Source organism: Bacidia gigantensis (genome assembly GCF_019456465.1).
Source record: "Bacidia gigantensis strain McMullin 20006 chromosome Unknown contig_245, whole genome shotgun sequence".
Taxonomy (NCBI): Eukaryota; Fungi; Ascomycota; class Lecanoromycetes; order Lecanorales; family Ramalinaceae; genus Bacidia; species Bacidia gigantensis.
In genome coordinates, this window is record NW_025408601.1 from 1,582,021 (window position 1) to 1,599,171 (window position 17,151).

Here is a 17,151-nt window from a genome sequence, read left to right on the forward strand (position 1 = left end):
TCGACATTCGCTGGTCGTCACCGACCCAACTACTACTCGATCGGTACACGGTTTGACTTTGGGTGAGCTGACGGGAACCCGTATTATCCGTGTCCTGTGGTCGTATGTACGAAGTAGGTGCATACTAAAATATATATAGCAAATCTAATTTCTTCAATATGGGCCTGTAAGCATCGATCTACAAAAAGCATTTGAAGCTCTTTAGAGTAAATGCGCTGAGAGAATCTTGGTAATAGTTTCAAGCTTCTGAATTGATGTACCGAAGGAGTGAAATTCACCCGTCGGCTATGATCCGCCATGCCTTTCAACAAGAAAACACCAGATAGTGCTAAGCAATTATTGTATCCGTAGCCACTTGCGCCCTCGCTGTCCATGCTCCCCCTAACCGAAAGCCCTCTCCAACTCCCGCAAGAGAACATGATCGAATACCAAGCAAATATTTCTTCCACCTTGCTAGCCACCCGAACACTGTAGGCCAGCTTCCTGCCAGCTTTCATCAAGCATCTGAGATAGCAGCCACTTGCTGACCCCTCCCATTCAAAATCGGTAGACCAACCGAGCCGGGACTTCCGGACTAGTCCACGATGTTTAGTCTTCCCGTGCCTCTCAATAAGCTCCCCCCTCCCACTCCTTCCAACCGTGTAAAACGTCTCTTTTCCACCCGCTGCAAATCGCTCCTCACCTACGATCCCATCTCCCTGCCCGCCCGCCAGGTAGAAACCCACCACGATAACCAAATATGTAAGCACCAATATACTGCCCTTGAAATAGTTGCTCTTTCCCTCCCCGTACACATAGCTGAGGAGGAACACGCAGAGGATGACAGTCACCATATCCCACTGCGGGAAGATCAGGGTGAAAGTGTGGGAGAGGATGTCGGCTGCAGGGAGGGTGGAGGTGAGGGAGGTGGCACGGATGGCGGAGAAGAGGACGAGGGCGGGGATCTGGAGGAGGCAGACTTGGAGGGCGTAGGCGGAGCCGATTTCCATTGATAGGGCGATGTTGCCGTTCATGGCGAAGGAGATGGCGTTCTAGAGACACCGATGATGGTTAGCGAGCAGGTTCATGGAAGCGAGTAGTAGAGAAAGCGAGAGATGAAGGACTTTGGGAAGGCTTGCTTACAAGAAATTCCGTCGTATTGGGAACGAGGGCGAAGAGTGTAATGCCAAGGAACTTCTCGTCAATATCGACGCTTTGGAGGACAGAGTCTACGGTATTGACGAGGATTTCAGCGATGATGGCGTAGAGTAGTGTCGCACCTAGCAAGATGACGGCACTCTTCGTCCTACCCCAATTTGGAGCGTCGTGTCCGCCAGCGGGTGCTTCGGCTGTGACAACCGCTTCATGGTCGTCTGTGAGGGCGCCAGAATGCGGGACACGCGGAGTATGATGAGTGGACGGCTTCCTTTCGCGGGGCGGACGAGTCGCCTCCCGGGCTGCAGTGGCTGCAGCTGTTGCCGCCATCTCAGCAACGTGTCGGGCGAGGCTGATGCTCTCCTCTTCAGAAAGACCAGAGACTCTCAATGGCTGGGTAGGATGGCTTTCGACATCGCTCAGGTCTCCGGAATCAGCGGTCTTGGGTGGGACCAGGTGGGCAGACTGGCCATTACGATGGGCAGGGAGAGAAAACCTCCTACTATCTTGAGGACTTTGCAGACCATCCTGTCTAAGTGTTTGACTCAGTATACGTTTGTACAGCTGCGTTTCCCTGATCGATTGGCTCGGTGCCCGGTGGTTGGCGTCCTTTGTATTATGAATACTGTTCGCCTTTGGAGGAAGTGTGACAGAAGCATGTAAATCTTGGGTAATGCCATTCGGTAGTTGTGGCTGAGCAGCCTTCTTTTCCTCTACCTCAATATTCCAAATGACGGCAGCGTGCGTACGAAGCGTAAACCAAAGACCGATGATATAGGATAGGAACAGGAGTACTGCTGCAAACCAGCAGTAAGGCCGCACAGACTGAATAAAAAATTGGTCAGCGACTGTTGGGGACTGGCTGAAGTAGCATCGGCGACAATTCTCATCCTCTTCAATTGCACCGGAAGGACCATCACGGAATAAAGCACAAGAGTGGCAATTCAACTCGTGGCTGCCGTATATTTGGTAAAATAGTGTCGGTCCAAAGGCTGCAATGGTAGCAAAAAGCAACATGGTCGATGTGACACCTGCCGATCTCACATTGAATCTTTGGGTTTTCCGTTTCAATGCGCCGAAGCACATCGAGAGTCCAGGTAAGAAAAGAATGCCCGCAAAGATGCTGCCAATGATACTACCTTCCACTAATGGGCCTTTGCCTTGATTCAGAGCAACACAGTAGAGGAAGACCTCAACGATTGTCGAGAAGAACGCGTTGATAGCAGCTCCAACGCCCATGGAAGATTGGGCGGAGATCGAAGCGACAGCTTGTCCAATGAAATATGCGAGAGGGATTATGGAGAACAGAGCCAGAGCGAAAACAAATCCAGGGGATGTAAGCCAGATTTGCAGACCTAGAGCTTCGTATAGCACCCAATAATCAAAGATGGCGAAGATGACTACTCCAAGTAGATTGATAAGGAAGATGTTGGTTCCGTCCACGGTGTACTTCCAATACTTCAAGCCCACTGCACGGTAAGTGCAAAGCAAGATCGAAGATGGACGGGAAGAGCCTGCTCTAGAATAAGAGGCGTCGGAGTGGAATGATAAAGCAAGAGGATGCCGCCGTAGGTGGTAGAAAAGGAGAATCGTGGTCCTAGCCATTGGTACCCAAAAGACCATGAAAAAGCACATGAGGGATGTGAACAGCATCAGAGGTGCGATAAGGAAGTAAAAGAAAACGAAAAAGATGACTCGGCCAGGCGTCCACTTGCCTCTACCAAAGAGCCTGGCTCTGCGTTCTCGTCGTTGTTCATCTGATCCGCTTCGCCTGCCGCGGCCGAGTAGGCTTCCAGTCTCGCCCGAGTCTACGCTCCTTCGTCTGCCAATGATTGATCGGGAAGTAAGGGGGCCGAAGAACAGACGACCATCTTCAAGATCTCCTTGTTGCCATTGCTCGTACTCACTGATGGAGCGACCTTCTCCCTCGTCCTCTTCTGCGTAAGCTTCGTCTTGTTCCAATTTTACGAATTTGCCGAAAGGATAAAAGAGATAGGTGGAGAGACCAAGAAATATCTTGCCATAGGAAGTTGCGTGAGGCGCGAGTGCAAAGATGTAACAGACCAGAGCTCCTAACCCAGCGGCAAGGGCTAACCACCAGCCAAACATCACCGTCCAAAGAATGTTGAACACAGCCAGTGGCTTTGAAACTCGAGCGCCGGGGCTGCTGTGTATGTCGCCTTCTGCGGTCTTCTCCACGGACCTGTTCTTCTTGTATAATGCTGGCTTCCATATTCGAATACCAAAAGGATGCGTTTCATTGATTGCCTGCTGTTTGTCTCTCAGGGTAAAGCTTTCTGCGTCGCTTAGGCAATCATCATCGTCGTCCTCGTTCTCATCATCGCCGTCTGCATTGATCGTCTCGCTAGACGCGTCCTGATCTTCCACGGCTTCCTCATGCACACTAGGAGCCGTCTCCTCCGGGGCAGTATCCTCCTCATCCTCGACCCTAGAATCGATTCTTGGCATACTCGGTTTGTTTGTTGGCCGTCTCCGCAGCGCCGATGGCTGCTTTGGAAGGTTATGCGCCGTCGTTGCAGCCCCATGAGAAGTTCTTCTGCTCCGGTTTGATACAATCTCCTCGGCATCATCATCTGTAGAGAATTCCTGTCCTCGATGTGGCGTTTGTTTGGAAGACGACCTCCGAAGTAATCTGGGGTGGAGCTGCGGTGCCCTTTCCGGTGAATGTATGGAGCGGGAAGCTGATGACAATGCACTCGCTCGCCCAGTGATACTTGGATCTTGTGTTGGTGTAGCTTGACCCGCCTCAGACCCCGTTTCTTCAGCGTTTGAGGGTGGTATAGAGCCTAGATATCGCCCGTCAGCAAGTCATCATATACTCAAGAAGCTCAAAGAACATACCATAGTTCGGCGCCCCACTGCTGGTAGATATCGCAGGTGGGCGGTTTCTTCTTACGGTACCAGTCTGTGACTGTCTTGGGCTCATTGTTTCCTCTGTCGTCTCACCGTCATTATCGCGCTCTTCCCTTGTTATAGGCGCAAAATGTCTTGGTGGAGTCCTAGCATCTGGGGAAGAATTCGCGCCAGAGCCCGATTCTTCTTTGTTGTCGTCCACATCCTGCTTGGGCGCCATGGTTGGATATGACGCGGAAATTGTCAGAGAGGTCAGCTAGAGCACATATAGAGCTCAATGGTATCACGTGGTCTTCGAGGTAGTCATGGGGTTTGTTGTGAATTGTGGGATCCCAGCTGACGATATTCTAATCTTACCCAGCTTTCGTGGGATCCAAGGTCACGTTTTGTCCTTTGAAGCTTCCAATCCGGAAGGCTCTCGGGCAGCGTCGACATGGAGTATTGTGGCCAAGAAGCAGATAAGACGCAACAACATATGCAGCCAAGATAGCGCAAGAATGCAGGTGCTTTGAGTATGCAAATGATCATCAGATCGGATTTATTGGCCCCTTCGGAAATAAAACAACAGCTGGCCCGGAAAGGAAAGGCTTGCCGTGACCTGACATTTGCTTGACAGCTTGTCCATCAACGCCGCCGACCACTTTATCACCTCCCTCCTTCGCCATCCGAGTCTACTCCTTTAGTCGCCAACATGACGCTTGACAGCTTCTATCACAACAAGATAGAAAGCCACAAGCTCCAGATCATAGAAGGCCAAGCAAAACTCCGTAGATTAGAAGCCCAAAGAAATGACTACAACTCAAGAGTACGATTACTACGAGAGGAGCTCGGCCTACTCCAACAGCCAGGCTCGTACGTAGGCGAAGTTGTGAAGGTCATGGGCACGAAAAAGGTCCTGGTAAAAGTACATCCTGAAGGAAAATACGGTACGCTATCCATCAGCCCTCATACAAAACTCGCCCTGCCTGTTCCCAATGCTAATGCATTACATCCATAGTCGTCGACATATCCGAATCCATCGACCCCTCCAAACTCACAGTCGGCAAACGCGTAACCCTCCTCTCCGACTCCTACAAACTCGAGAAAATGCTCCCCTCCTCCGTGGATCCGCTCGTGTCCCTCATGATGGTCGAGAAAGTCCCCGACAGCACCTATGACATGATAGGCGGGCTATCGCAACAGATCAAAGAAATCAAAGAAGTCATCGAACTCGGCTTACGGCATCCCGAACTGTTCGAATCGCTGGGAATTGCGCAACCGAAGGGTGTTTTACTTTATGGTCCTCCTGGGACGGGAAAGACATTGTTGGCGAGGGCGGTGGCGCATCATACTTCCTGCAAGTTCATCCGCGTATCAGGTTCGGAGCTTGTGCAGAAGTACATCGGAGAAGGGTCACGCATGGTGCGCGAGTTGTTCGTTATGGCGCGCGAGCACGCCCCGTCTATAATCTTCATGGACGAGATTGACAGCATTGGCTCCTCTCGCGTTGAAGGTTCCAGCGGCGGCGACTCCGAAGTCCAACGTACCATGCTCGAGCTTCTGAACCAACTCGATGGTTTCGAACCCACCAAGAATATAAAAGTGATCATGGCCACGAATCGTCTAGATATTCTTGATCCGGCACTCCTCCGGCCGGGGAGGATAGATAGGAAGATTGAGTTCCCGCCTCCGACAGTGGAGGCAAGGGCGGATATTTTAAGGATTCACAGTAGGAGTATGAATTTGACTAGGGGTATTAATCTGACGAAGATCGCGGAGAAGATGAATGGGTGCTCAGGGGCGGAATTGAAGGGAGTGTGTACAGAGGCAGGAATGTATGCCTTGAGGGAGCGGAGGGTGCATGTCACCCAAGAGGATTTCGATCTGGCGACAGCCAAGGTACTGAATAAGCATGATGACAAGGAAGTTAGTCTAGGGAAGTTGTGGAAGTAAAAGAGTATGTGAGCATATAACGCGCAATATCATATCAAGCAGAAGCTCAATCCCTCGAGACGAATTAGCTTTTTCGGACATGAATGCACGAACAATCTGCACCACTTTTGGTAACATGCTTCACCCGAGTGGCTACTGTTGGGTCCATTGGAAGATTGCTTGAATGCTACATTGTCGAACGTATATTTTTCGCTTCCTTGTCCGCTATGCAACCCTTTACGAATCAACGAACCACTCCATGATGGCTTCGTAACAAAGCACAAATTGCCTAAGTGTTTGAACCATGCTCATGCGTTGGTGTCGTAAGCTCGCCACCGTCTCAGCTATGAGGTCCTTTTCCTCATCCATAAGCGGATCGTCCAAATCCATCCGATCAACGCCCGCCCCGTTGGCGGCTGAGATGTTCGCGTTCCGATCCGATTTTTGCTTCATGAGTGTACTGATGACGCTGTCAACAGTACAGAAAGTGCCTGTTCGTCCACATCCTGCGGAGCAGTGAACTACCATCGGATGTGGTTTTGGATTTTGTTGCTGAGGCTTGAAGGAGCGGCATAACTCGACGAGGGCGAGAATATCCTTTGGACGTGCTGGCGTGCCGAGATCTGGCCAGGTTGTGAGCTGAATCTGTATTATGTCGTGAGGAGTTGAAGGTAGATTTTTGTTATAAGATAATTTGAGAGTCCGGACCGTAACACGGGGAATACTTTCTGATGAGGAATCTGGGGTAGGGGGTGGAATGGCTTGATTGACGCTCAAAGAGGCCGTGTGCCTGCGACTTATAGGTGGTTTACCACGCGAAGATTGCAGTTCAGACGGTGAGGTCGTTGTTCTGCGCGCGCTGGGTCGTTTCAGTCGAACAAGGGGCTGAATCTCCTCGTTCAGCTTGTCTAGTCGGAAAGGACCATAGTCGCCTGAATGCCAGTAAGGATGGCTTTTGGTCTGACCACCTTCAGACTCCGCAGTCAGCATGACGATTAGTCTGACATCCTGCTCCCAGATTACGTGCCAGAAGTCGGCGAACGTCGAAGGTACCGGAGCTTGGAAGGCTATGTAGCGTGTACGCCCAGATTCTGGCGACTTGATATGGCTTGCGTTGACGTAGTCGCACTCAGCCGACGGGTTTTCAAGCACGACTCTCGAATGGTCAAACGGTAGGATATCCTTGTATCGGTTCTTGCTTCCTTTTTCTATACCCGCTAGGCGTATGTTCTCCGGGGACTGCTTAGATTGAGGTTGCCAGGATGCGAAGGAAAGGGCTTTCTGCATGCGATGCTGTTCTGCTTTCTCGATCGCTAAAAATCGGTTGGAAACGGTCTGAATCAGCCAAAGTCAGCACCTGAAGTAATCAAACGCAGTAATAGCGACCAAAGACAATCACTTACCTTGCCCTGATCTTGAGGGTTTGATGCATTCCGAAGCCATGTCGGCAGCTTTTGTGAACTGACGTCCGCGAAGTTTGGCGGCCGTTTCAGTGGTATTTGACCAACGCCATCTATTAGGTCGGTATTCTGTCTAATGCTGCCAAAAAAGGGATTCACAGGATTTTGATTTGTAGGCATGCTACAGCCGCCAGAGACAGCTGCTGAGGGATCGATTGACAGCTTCGTCTTGTTGATACCATCCATCTCACCCACAAACCTCGTTTCGACGTGTTCGGGAAATTGTTGAGCGAAGGCATTAAAGCCGCCTTGCACAATAAAAGTCGCTCCTGGCCATTTCTCATTCATGAACTTTTGGAGAACGTGTACACAAGGGGCTGCTTGTGCAAGGTTCCCTGATGCGCCATCATAGGCTATTATGATCTGAGCGTCTCTCCAAGAGTTGAATTTGGCCTTGTCGTTTTTCTTGCTGGCAAAGGTCTCCGCCAGCTTCTGGACAGTGTACGTGGGACGCTTTAGCAATGTCGTTGGAATACACAAGTTCAAAGCCCCGGAAACTCGTGACTTTGAGAATTGTGCAAATGACCGGAGATCGAGAATGAGCGAGTCATGGGGCTGATGAGACGATAAAAGCTGGGAGAAATCTTCCGGAGTGACTAGGGCTGGCAACTCCGAACCACCCTTAGAGGCAGAGAAATCCTTAATTTTCGAAAGCTCGGGCCTCTGTTGAGGTGATAGGCGATCATGAGGAGGCGAAGAGATTGCCTGTTTTAGGTCGGTCGAGGCAGGCATCCCCTGGAGACGGATCGTGAGAGCCTGCCGGGTTTTGGTGATGCCTCTCGTGCACCCAGAAATTGGCTGTTGAGAAAGTTGTCGCTGCGCTTTCTCTACACCGCTAAATCACATACCAGCATCGTTTGCGACGTCAATGGCTGTCCAAAAGGTACCGCGCGGCGAGTATCAAAAGCGATGGAAGGCGCTGCCTGGTAAGTTTGGTCAGCCCATGGAGTTGAAATGGGAAAGGTAATGTCGCTCTAACATACCTCATTGATTCAATAGAAGGGGGATTTCGATTCTGCAAACAATCGTCAATGCTCACTCTTCCAAACTCGAAGAGGTTCGTTAATACCTTGCTGGTCTTTGAGGGCGTCACAGACGCAAGTCAAGGGTGTGTTGAAGAATAAAATGAATGGGAGCAAAGTCAATAGTCAGAATCTTTGGAAGGCCAAATCCTTAACAGATTTCAACGTTGCCTCATCACGGTTTGTAAGATGTGTCGAGTAGCCAAAATTTAGAAGAGTAATCTGTCAGCCGGCATCACAATTAATATCATCCACAGCCGTAACCTTTTTCCCCTTTCCTTTTTGTGCATGCGGGCGCTATATGGACCCTCTGGAGCCTATGATGCAGGTAGGAGCTGCCACTGAATTGGACCCTCAATTGGCAACCCCCGCAGCTACGTCATCCTGCGCCAGATTTACGAATCGCCCCAATTCTAGGCGCTAGTCGCCCCTGGAAGCAGCACCTAGAAACTAGAAAGACTCTCAGTCATCATCCTGTCTCCTGTCTGTACACAAGGAACTTCGGCAGTGACCGATGCGTCGTTGATGTAGAGCGTGTATTCTTCGTCAGCCTAGTCATACTCGTGGCAGTTGATAGTACATTGATACGCCGATCGCATTGGCGATTTTGGCCTCGGGGTCAGATAAATGGGCAGCTTCGTCTCTCGCAGTGGTGGCAATGTAGCCTCGTAAATTGGATCAGCGGTCCCTCTTCGTCTCCTCAAGCGCGGAAGAAGGTAAATTGGGTCGGAGCGATTGCCCCAGCATCAGTAATCGGCGCTCATGTCGGATCAGAGGAGTGGGAGGGAACATGATCCGATGCTGTGTGCCCCTTTCCGAACGGATAGGTGCTTCCAGTGCTGGTACAGATTTCATCAAGACCACGGAACGTTGGATTGGAGTTCCAAGGGCTGTTCATTTTCAGGCGGGTCCGCTCGGAGGACATGACAAACAGTGATCCGCCCATCGGCAAAGTATTTGTAAAATCTTGGAGGCCACGACGTTTGGTGTTTTGGAACTGGCGATCGTATTCCCAACCAGCTCAGGCTAGCGCATTTGCTATCTTCTCTCATTGTTGTGGTCAATTTGATTTTGTTGTGAGAGTAAAACATGTGCAGACTTAGAAGAGCTGCTTAATAGATTCCTCAATCAGTAAGTCTCTGACGTTGACATGCAAGATTTACGAATAGGACAATAAATAACATGTTCTGAGGCTTTCTCACCAGTCTGTATGTTCTAGAGCTCATGTGTATACCAGTATTTCAAGGGGCGTTGAATCACACGCAAAATATTGGAAAGCCATACTTGGCAATCCCTCGCAGCGCTGTAGGTCAAGTCTGACTTTCTAAAGATGCGTGGCCCGGTCAAGGCAGTACCTTGATGTTTCGGAAGTCCGAGGGAGCAGATCTTGTGGCCGGATTAAGGATGACCTCGTAAGAAAATGTCCTTCAAATGGGTACAATGAACATGATTCTCTGGTTGTGCTATTGAGAAAGCATGAACACTGAAGCCTCTGCTGTCTCGTCCCTTGCCCACCTGGCCCTCACAAACGAGACCAGTGTCTTGAGATCACACCAACGTCCATTTATCTGTGCTTCCTGAGACTAGGTATTTCCCAAAATTCGTATCGATGTGCAAGAATTGCGTGCGAGGAAGGTTCACCATCTGACAGCAATTTGGTGGGGCAAATCGTGTGGCCTAGTCAGCAGCCAAACCAATACAGATCCTAGTGAGACACAATATGTTGATGGCAACCACTACACCTTAAACTCGTCTTAAAGTAAGGAAGAGAAGAGAAGAATATTCATGTGGGAAAGGAAGGAGCAGGAGATTGCGTAAGTTTAGCAAACCCATATCATGAAGAGTCAAAATTGAGATTTCTTTTTGAAAGATCTATGAAAGTTAGAGTTCGGTTATGATTGCGCACAGCTGAGAATGATCCAGTCCGCTATATAGAAACCAAGAGCGCCACGCTAAAACGCTGAAATGCTTGACAATTCCTCCAGATTCTGTCGGCCCATTGGTGAGCACAATGTATCTAGCAAACCAAGAGTATGGGATAAACCTCCGTTGAGCGTGTTAAGTATATTTGTCAATGCCCAATGTGGAAACATAAATTCTTGGGTAAAGGATGGCATAATCGGACGACAGGACGAGCAAAGTGTCGATACCAGCTATCTCCTCTGACAGCAGCCTTATTCAGCTCCGACCAGTGTTTCCATAAATGATCAATTAGACAGCGGTCGCTCATGGAAGGCACCTCCGCAATATCTTTTTCAGTCTCCATCCGAAGGACCAGGAGAATGCATCAAATCACCGCCATTGGCTAAAGACCCTCTATTCATCTTCGTCGTCTTCAATATCTTGCATAGTCGCCGGAACCCTCGGTTCCCCTGAACCCGGCGCCGGAACATTTAGAGCGTTGCTCGACCAAATATCCCATGGCATGGAGAAGCTTTCCCGAGTACCGTCGGACATACAACCAAGATCCCATTTCATAAGGCCCCGATCTGTTACTGCAAAAAGGTTCTCTTCATTCGTCCATTGCATTCCATGAACCACACTGGAAGACGTCGAGAGTAGGGTGGGTCGAAGCCTGCCGATGCCCTTTCGGGGATTATAATCTCGAGGCGGGAAATATAGGTGTAAATCTCCTTCAACCAGCATTTTAGGATCCAAAGTCCAGAGGTATATACGATTCCATAGGGCGGCGGCGACGCGAGTTCCATCGGGCGAGACAGCCATAATTGTGCCAAGGGTGCTCGTGCCATGCTTGTATCCACCAAGCAGTGCAATCGGTTTCCACCAAGTTGTATTGCCGTCAAGATTGATCAGGTGATCACAGTCGGCCGTGGGCTTCTGCGCATCTGATTGCATGATGAAGACGCTAGGAGTCTCAAAGCCACGCGCTGCTCTACGATCCGCAAAACCTAGGGCAAGCCACGACCGGCGACATTGAGGAGTGTCATCATCCTCGTCAAAGACATCGCTCATGTGTCTTTCATAAAATGGCTTGCCAATGTTGATTTCCCATAAATGTCGACCGTTATATTTGTCAACGTCAATCAACGTGCTATTGCTTTGCATAGAAGTGGCCCCTCGTCCGTCAGCCTGAGGTGTAGAAGCGTACCAGCTATGGATGTGGTGACCCGGTTTGAAGAGCAACAATGATTCCCCGTTGAGCGAGAATTGAGCATTAAAAGCAACGACAACTGGAGGGGCACGATCAGGGATATCTGCAGCTAGCCTATGGATAGGAGTCATTTGCGGTTCTGGGTCGTGAGAATTGACCTCCATAAGCTTGTCATGGCGATGGATTATCCAAACCATTTCCTTTTTCTTTCCCTTTGGATGTTTGCCATGCCACAATATACATGCAGTACCGTTTTGAGCCAAAGCGAGGCCTACAGGACTTGCACCCCTCGGAAACTCTATATCTCTCGTTTCTTGAATTGCTGATGAAAAGAAGTGACCTTTCTGCTTTGCATAGCACCGATGGAAGACTACAAGCTTATACTGGAGCGAACACGAGGCGGCGCCTTCGTGCAAACGCTTCGCAAAGGCGCTGTGATGTTCATCGAGACATGTTTCTTGAGTACAAAGCACGGCTAGATCCTTGCTTCCGGCGGCAAATGCTACTTTCAATATGCTTATCCGTCCCGGGTTGCAATCCTCATGATGAATTTGTAGCTCTTCACGTCTACGGACGGGATGCTTGCTAAGCTCGTAGATCTGAATGATGCCACTCATGTTTGGTATTGCCAGGTAGCTGTGTTTACTGCATGGCCGTGCAGGGTCATGCCAGGTAAAGGCTGCTTTAGCGGTCATACAACCGAGGTCTGCGTCATATGAAGTCACGTTAGCAAGAACGCCCGCAGCATGTCCGCTTTGACCAGCACGAGTCCGGACAATGTGTAGAAGGTCCTTTTCATCTAGATGCTCGAGACCCAAGCCTAGTCCGGGAAGCTGGCGAAGGTGGTAAGACAATAAGGGTTTTGAGAAGGCCGCATTGAGGAAGGACTTGCAAGTCAGGAGAGAAATAAAAAAGGTGCCAATGTCCATGTGCCGTTGGATTATTTGAAAGACCTCCGTGGGTAGCTGCAGTATAGTCGGCTGAGGACCGGTAGGCTCGTCCAAGTCGATCAGCCTATTGTTGCCGTATATGTCCTCCTCTTCATCGTCTGTATCATCAGCATCGGCCATGTCTTCATCGCTTGAGCTTGAATTGTAAATGTCGATATCGATGTCTTCCATGCCATCCATATCAAGCATCTTCCCTTCCGACGTGGTGTCCGTGGCTTCGTCGTCCGCGGCATCTTCTGTCATAAGCATGTCGTCGACTTCCGGGTCCGTAGACAGTATTTCGACAGCTTCTAAACCATTCATGTCGGTCAGGGAGACGAGAACGAAGCTGCATTCTCACAGCCTCGTTACATTTAACGCGTCTACGAATTGACTTGGGCAGGCAGAAGTCCTGCAGGGCTGAATTTAAACGCTCCTCGCTCTTTCAATTGAGATTTTAGCGCGCGGAGCCCTCGGCCATTTTCCCCCACGCGAGAACGTGTACTGTTCCATAAAAAGAACAAGCATGATTATTTGAATAGTGGCATTTGGTAGCTCTCATTTCCCACAAACGGGTTTGTGCGTTATCACTCCTCGTGCTCTTTACCCTAACAAGCCAGTATCGTCCTGACCAAGTGGTGAGATGCCTCTTTTCACCCAGGTGACGAGCGGACAAGCACAATTCTCCCTGACACGGCAGCACGGCCAACAAATCTATGCAAGAAAGAAGGATAGAGACCCTGCGTTCTTCCAAGACCATCATCTACACTTGGTCGAGGCCCATTAGACTTTCTGTTTAGCGTCCCAGGAACTTATTGTCTTTCCTATGCAAGGTCCACTAAAACGCAATATTCTAGTGAGACCTTGCAGTCTCATATTACAACCCCGAGTCTCGAAGGCACTTATCGTTTTTCATTGCGCAATGACCAAGTGATTGCAGGATGCCCGTTGGCGGCTCCACGGGAGGCTGTCCTGATCTAGCAAATCAAGAGATCATTACCCAGTCGTTGGCCGACATGAGCAAGTGCCGAGTCGTTGCTTGCCGGTCTTTGACCATGATACGTTGAGCTAATTTCAGAGTAAAATGCAGTCGCAGCGAGCTGCTTCTGCTAGTTGTATCGATCACCCTTACGCAGCTGTGGATACCTCTCTGACCTCTGGACATACGGTAGCAGCCAGCTCGTCGTAGGTCGATGATGTTTCACTCACATGAAGTTTTCGTGTCCGATTTCCTGGATACATTGGCGTAAGCCGAGGCCTCGAAGGCACGACTTTATTCGCTGAAGTCAGACATCGCCCGACGCCGCAACAATGATAGCCATGAGGCCAGTTACCTTCTCCTTGCCTTTATCTAGCGCTCTCTGATCTGATTGACAGATTCCAAAAGTGACAGGTAGTAGTCGCCGTTGCAACGATATTTTGTCTTGTTGCGGTATTCACAGCCCTTCTTTCCTAGTCTCGAGTCCTCCCGTCCAGCGTCCGCGGAGCTTTGTAGAACTCGACCTTCCGGTTGATTGAGTACCCATTCCGGCTATGTGCAGCGAATGATGCGGACTTGCTCGCATGCACTTCCGCTTCGTCGACGTTGAAGACCACGCGATTTGAAATCCCCTGCACACTGATCTGATATTGACGATAGGTACGCTAGCGAAGATCTGCGATCTTGCTTCGGTAGACACGACCCAGCTACCTGGTTCCAATCCCAGGTCCACGACTCATCGTCCACTCACAAGGCAGGCACTGTCCTAGCCAGGCTAAGTCGCCACAGAGTGGAGGAGCCTTCGACGGCAATCGTTTGATTTGAAGTCCATCCCTCATGTGATATTATCTTCGTGACAGCAATGTTCTCGTCCTGTTGCGTGCCGTAGCAGAAGCCGAGGTGTGTGAATGTGGAAGTGGATGATGACCACACCACCATCATCAAGTGTGGCACCCCCGGATGACAATGTGAACGACAGCTTGAAATGCGATGCTCTCTGTGGGGGGTAGTTCGTGAGCGTGTCAGATGAGTTCGTGTGTTGGTGTTCCTCATGAGAAGAACCGTTTCTTGAGTGTTCCCCATCCGTTGAGATGGCGGATGTGCGGAGAAGGGGGAACTGATCGATCGAGATTGAGATGAGGGTTGATGGCAGGCAATGCCCTATTCCTCTTAGCGCCCTTTTGCCAGACTCGAGCAAAGACATCACCATTGGTGTCAACCACAGTGCAATCCGAAAAGCGTGATGCCCCGTCGTTTGACGTGAATTGCCTCTTCCTCCTTCCGGGGTGCATCGCAGGCCAACACAGCGTTTGGCTCCCGTTCGAGTTGCCACTTTTCGGTGCGCATTTGCGATTTGCAGACACATCTGCTTTGCCTCCAACCGTCACGAAAAGCTCAAGGCTCCACTTATCTCCCACATGGATTAGAGTCAAATGGATTCCACTGATATAACAAGCTGCCGTGGGTCATTTTCCGTTATCAAGCTAGACACAAACCACTTTGTTAGATCAGAGTTCCTCTCCGACAGAAGCATTCCAGACTAAAATTAACCTTCCTCATTCACACTCACCGCTGCACCCACTAGTCTGTCGCCCTACAACAAGAGCATTGTTCCTTACCAGGTGCGTGGTATTCATTGCGCGTCGCTTGCGTCCGTCTCGTCGTGTTTACAAGGCCATCTCAGGTATCACGCATTGCCATGAGTGACGCCACCCCCCTCGAGGAGGTTCCAAAGCCCTCATCATCCAATTGCCAGCCAAAAAGCCATGATGATACGCTGCCTACCCACTCTGTGACACCATGCAACGAAACCGGCGAGCCACTTCCGATAGCAACACAACAGCCTTCAGCAGAGACATTCAGCATTTCCGCTCAATCTATCAAATCATTATCTACAGGAGACTCGGACGCAACTGGACAAACCTTCGAAGATTCCCGTGCCCAAATTGTCGATCTGAGTTCGTCCAAAGAATCGCCTAGCCAATGCATACCCAATTACACGCCCACTTCGACCACTCTATCTGTCACTGAATCCGCTCTCAAGGACGAGATCGCGAACGGGCTCATTCGGCGATCAATTGGCATTCCTGATTTGGATCATGAAGTTGAAAAGTCAAATATTACCACCATCGCCGAAAAAGCATCTTCTAATCCTACTGCCGAACCTCTCTCGGAAAAATCAAAGACCCTAGTCAATTTCCGGATCCCATCCCCAAGGCAATTCCGAAATCAGGTGTTCAATGCCTACCAAAGACTTTTCTCTCTGGTATTCATCGTTAACATCATCGCCTTCGTCTGGGTCCTAACGAAGCATCGGAACTCACACCCATTCGGTCCATCTCTAGATCATGTTGCGACCGCGACTGCTGCTAATATCACGGGCGCAATCCTTATGCGACAAGAGTATGTTGTCAATGCTCTCTACACTATCTTTTGCTGGACCCCACATTCCTTTCCTTTGCGTGTCCGTCGAGCGATAGCCAAAGTATATCATTTTGGAGGTGTCCATAGCGGAGCCGCTGTTTCAGCAACAGTGTGGTATCTACTATTCACTGTCTTGCTGACGAAACAGTATATCGAAGGAAGTTTCGAAAGCATACCAATCCTCACAATTACATACGTCTTGATTGCATTGCTCTTGCTGATATGCATCCTGGCTTACCCCCGGCTCAGGTTCAGGAGTCATGACACTTTTGAGAACGTTCACCGCTTAGGCGGATGGCTAGCTGTCGGACTCTTCTGGACTGAGACTATACTCATTGCATTCAAGCAATCTAACAATCCTGACTCACAGTCAGCTGGTCATGTCCTGATCCAAACACCCGCTTTCTGGTTTCTCATTGTCATTACGCTGAGTATTGCTCTCCCTTGGCTTCGACTGCGTAAAGTGCAATGCTGGACCGAGATTTTGTCTCCAACCGCAGCGCGACTGCACTTCAACTATTCTGTCGTTGGAGTTGTCGTCGGCATTAGGATCGCCAACCACCCTTTGAAGGAGTGGCATCCGTTTGCAACAATCCCCGAGAAAGACGGCTCCTCATTCCATATTGTGCTCACTGCGGTTGGTGACTGGACGCACAAGCAGATCAATGAGCCTGTCTATTCATATTGGGTCCGAGGTATCCCGCTAATTGGTGTGCTCCGTATGGCTGTGATATTCAAGCGAGTGGTTATTGTGACCACTGGCTCGGGTATTGGACCGGTTTTGTCGCTCTTGGTCAACCATACAATGCCATGCCGCATCATCTGGTCAGCACAACGTCCAGCTGAAGTATGGGGTCAAAGTACCATCGACGCTGTGAGAAGAGCTGACCCTGAGGCCCTAATAGTTGGCAAAATCAACGGCAAGAGGCCTGATCTAAAAGGTCTAGCCGGACAGCTATACAAGCAATCAAACGCGGAGGCAGTGTTCGTCATTTCTAATATACAAAGTACGTACGAGATTGTTGACTACTTGAATAATTCGTCAATCCCGGCCTACGGCCCAATCTGGGACTCTTGAATACTATCGAAACGGCATCTACGTGAATGAGGGAATGAGAAGGGAAAGAAGAAGTGGTAATTCTCATGGCGGGACTTTTCGGTTTACAATCATGCAGTTGCTACTTAGCAACGCAACATTCGTTCAAAGGAGTTCCTTAGCAAATGCGTATATGCAAAAGTGGATAGTGCGAAGTATCGATGGGACATAAGGCGAGGCAACAAATTCTTTGGTTAGCAATAAAGTATT

The 17,151-nt window shown here is 49.8% G+C and overlaps 5 protein-coding genes across 5 annotated transcripts; 2 read left to right on the forward strand and 3 right to left on the reverse strand.

Moving 5' to 3' along the window:
* Positions 1 to 496: 496 nt before the first annotated feature.
* Positions 497 to 4,228, reverse strand: KY384_005557 (uncharacterized protein; the record flags this gene model as incomplete). The annotated part of the gene is made up of 4 exons (XM_044814057.1): positions 497 to 574; positions 639 to 1,031; positions 1,123 to 3,941; positions 3,997 to 4,228. The coding sequence occupies 4 exons, from the start codon at positions 4,226 to 4,228 to the stop codon at positions 497 to 499; spliced, it is 3,522 nt and encodes a 1,173-aa protein (XP_044669358.1).
* A 471-nt stretch (positions 4,229 to 4,699) lies between these two features.
* On the forward strand, positions 4,700 to 5,940 carry LET1 (26S protease regulatory subunit 8; the record flags this gene model as incomplete). The annotated part of the gene is made up of 2 exons (XM_044814058.1): positions 4,700 to 4,934; positions 5,006 to 5,940. 2 exons carry the CDS (start codon positions 4,700 to 4,702, stop codon positions 5,938 to 5,940), a joined length of 1,170 nt encoding a protein of 389 aa, XP_044669359.1.
* Positions 5,941 to 6,156: 216 nt separating this feature from the next.
* KY384_005559 (uncharacterized protein) lies at positions 6,157 to 8,111 on the reverse strand (the record flags this gene model as incomplete). The annotated part of the gene is made up of 2 exons (XM_044814059.1): positions 6,157 to 7,254; positions 7,323 to 8,111. The coding sequence occupies 2 exons, from the start codon at positions 8,109 to 8,111 to the stop codon at positions 6,157 to 6,159; spliced, it is 1,887 nt and encodes a 628-aa protein (XP_044669360.1).
* A 2,606-nt stretch (positions 8,112 to 10,717) lies between these two features.
* On the reverse strand, positions 10,718 to 12,766 carry KY384_005560 (uncharacterized protein; the record flags this gene model as incomplete). Its single annotated transcript, XM_044814060.1, has 1 exon — positions 10,718 to 12,766. One exon carries the CDS (start codon positions 12,764 to 12,766, stop codon positions 10,718 to 10,720), a length of 2,049 nt encoding a protein of 682 aa, XP_044669361.1.
* A 2,354-nt stretch (positions 12,767 to 15,120) lies between these two features.
* Positions 15,121 to 16,923, forward strand: KY384_005561 (uncharacterized protein; the record flags this gene model as incomplete). Its single annotated transcript, XM_044814061.1, has 1 exon — positions 15,121 to 16,923. The coding sequence occupies one exon, from the start codon at positions 15,121 to 15,123 to the stop codon at positions 16,921 to 16,923; it is 1,803 nt and encodes a 600-aa protein (XP_044669362.1).
* Between the last annotated feature and the right edge of the window lie 228 nt (positions 16,924 to 17,151).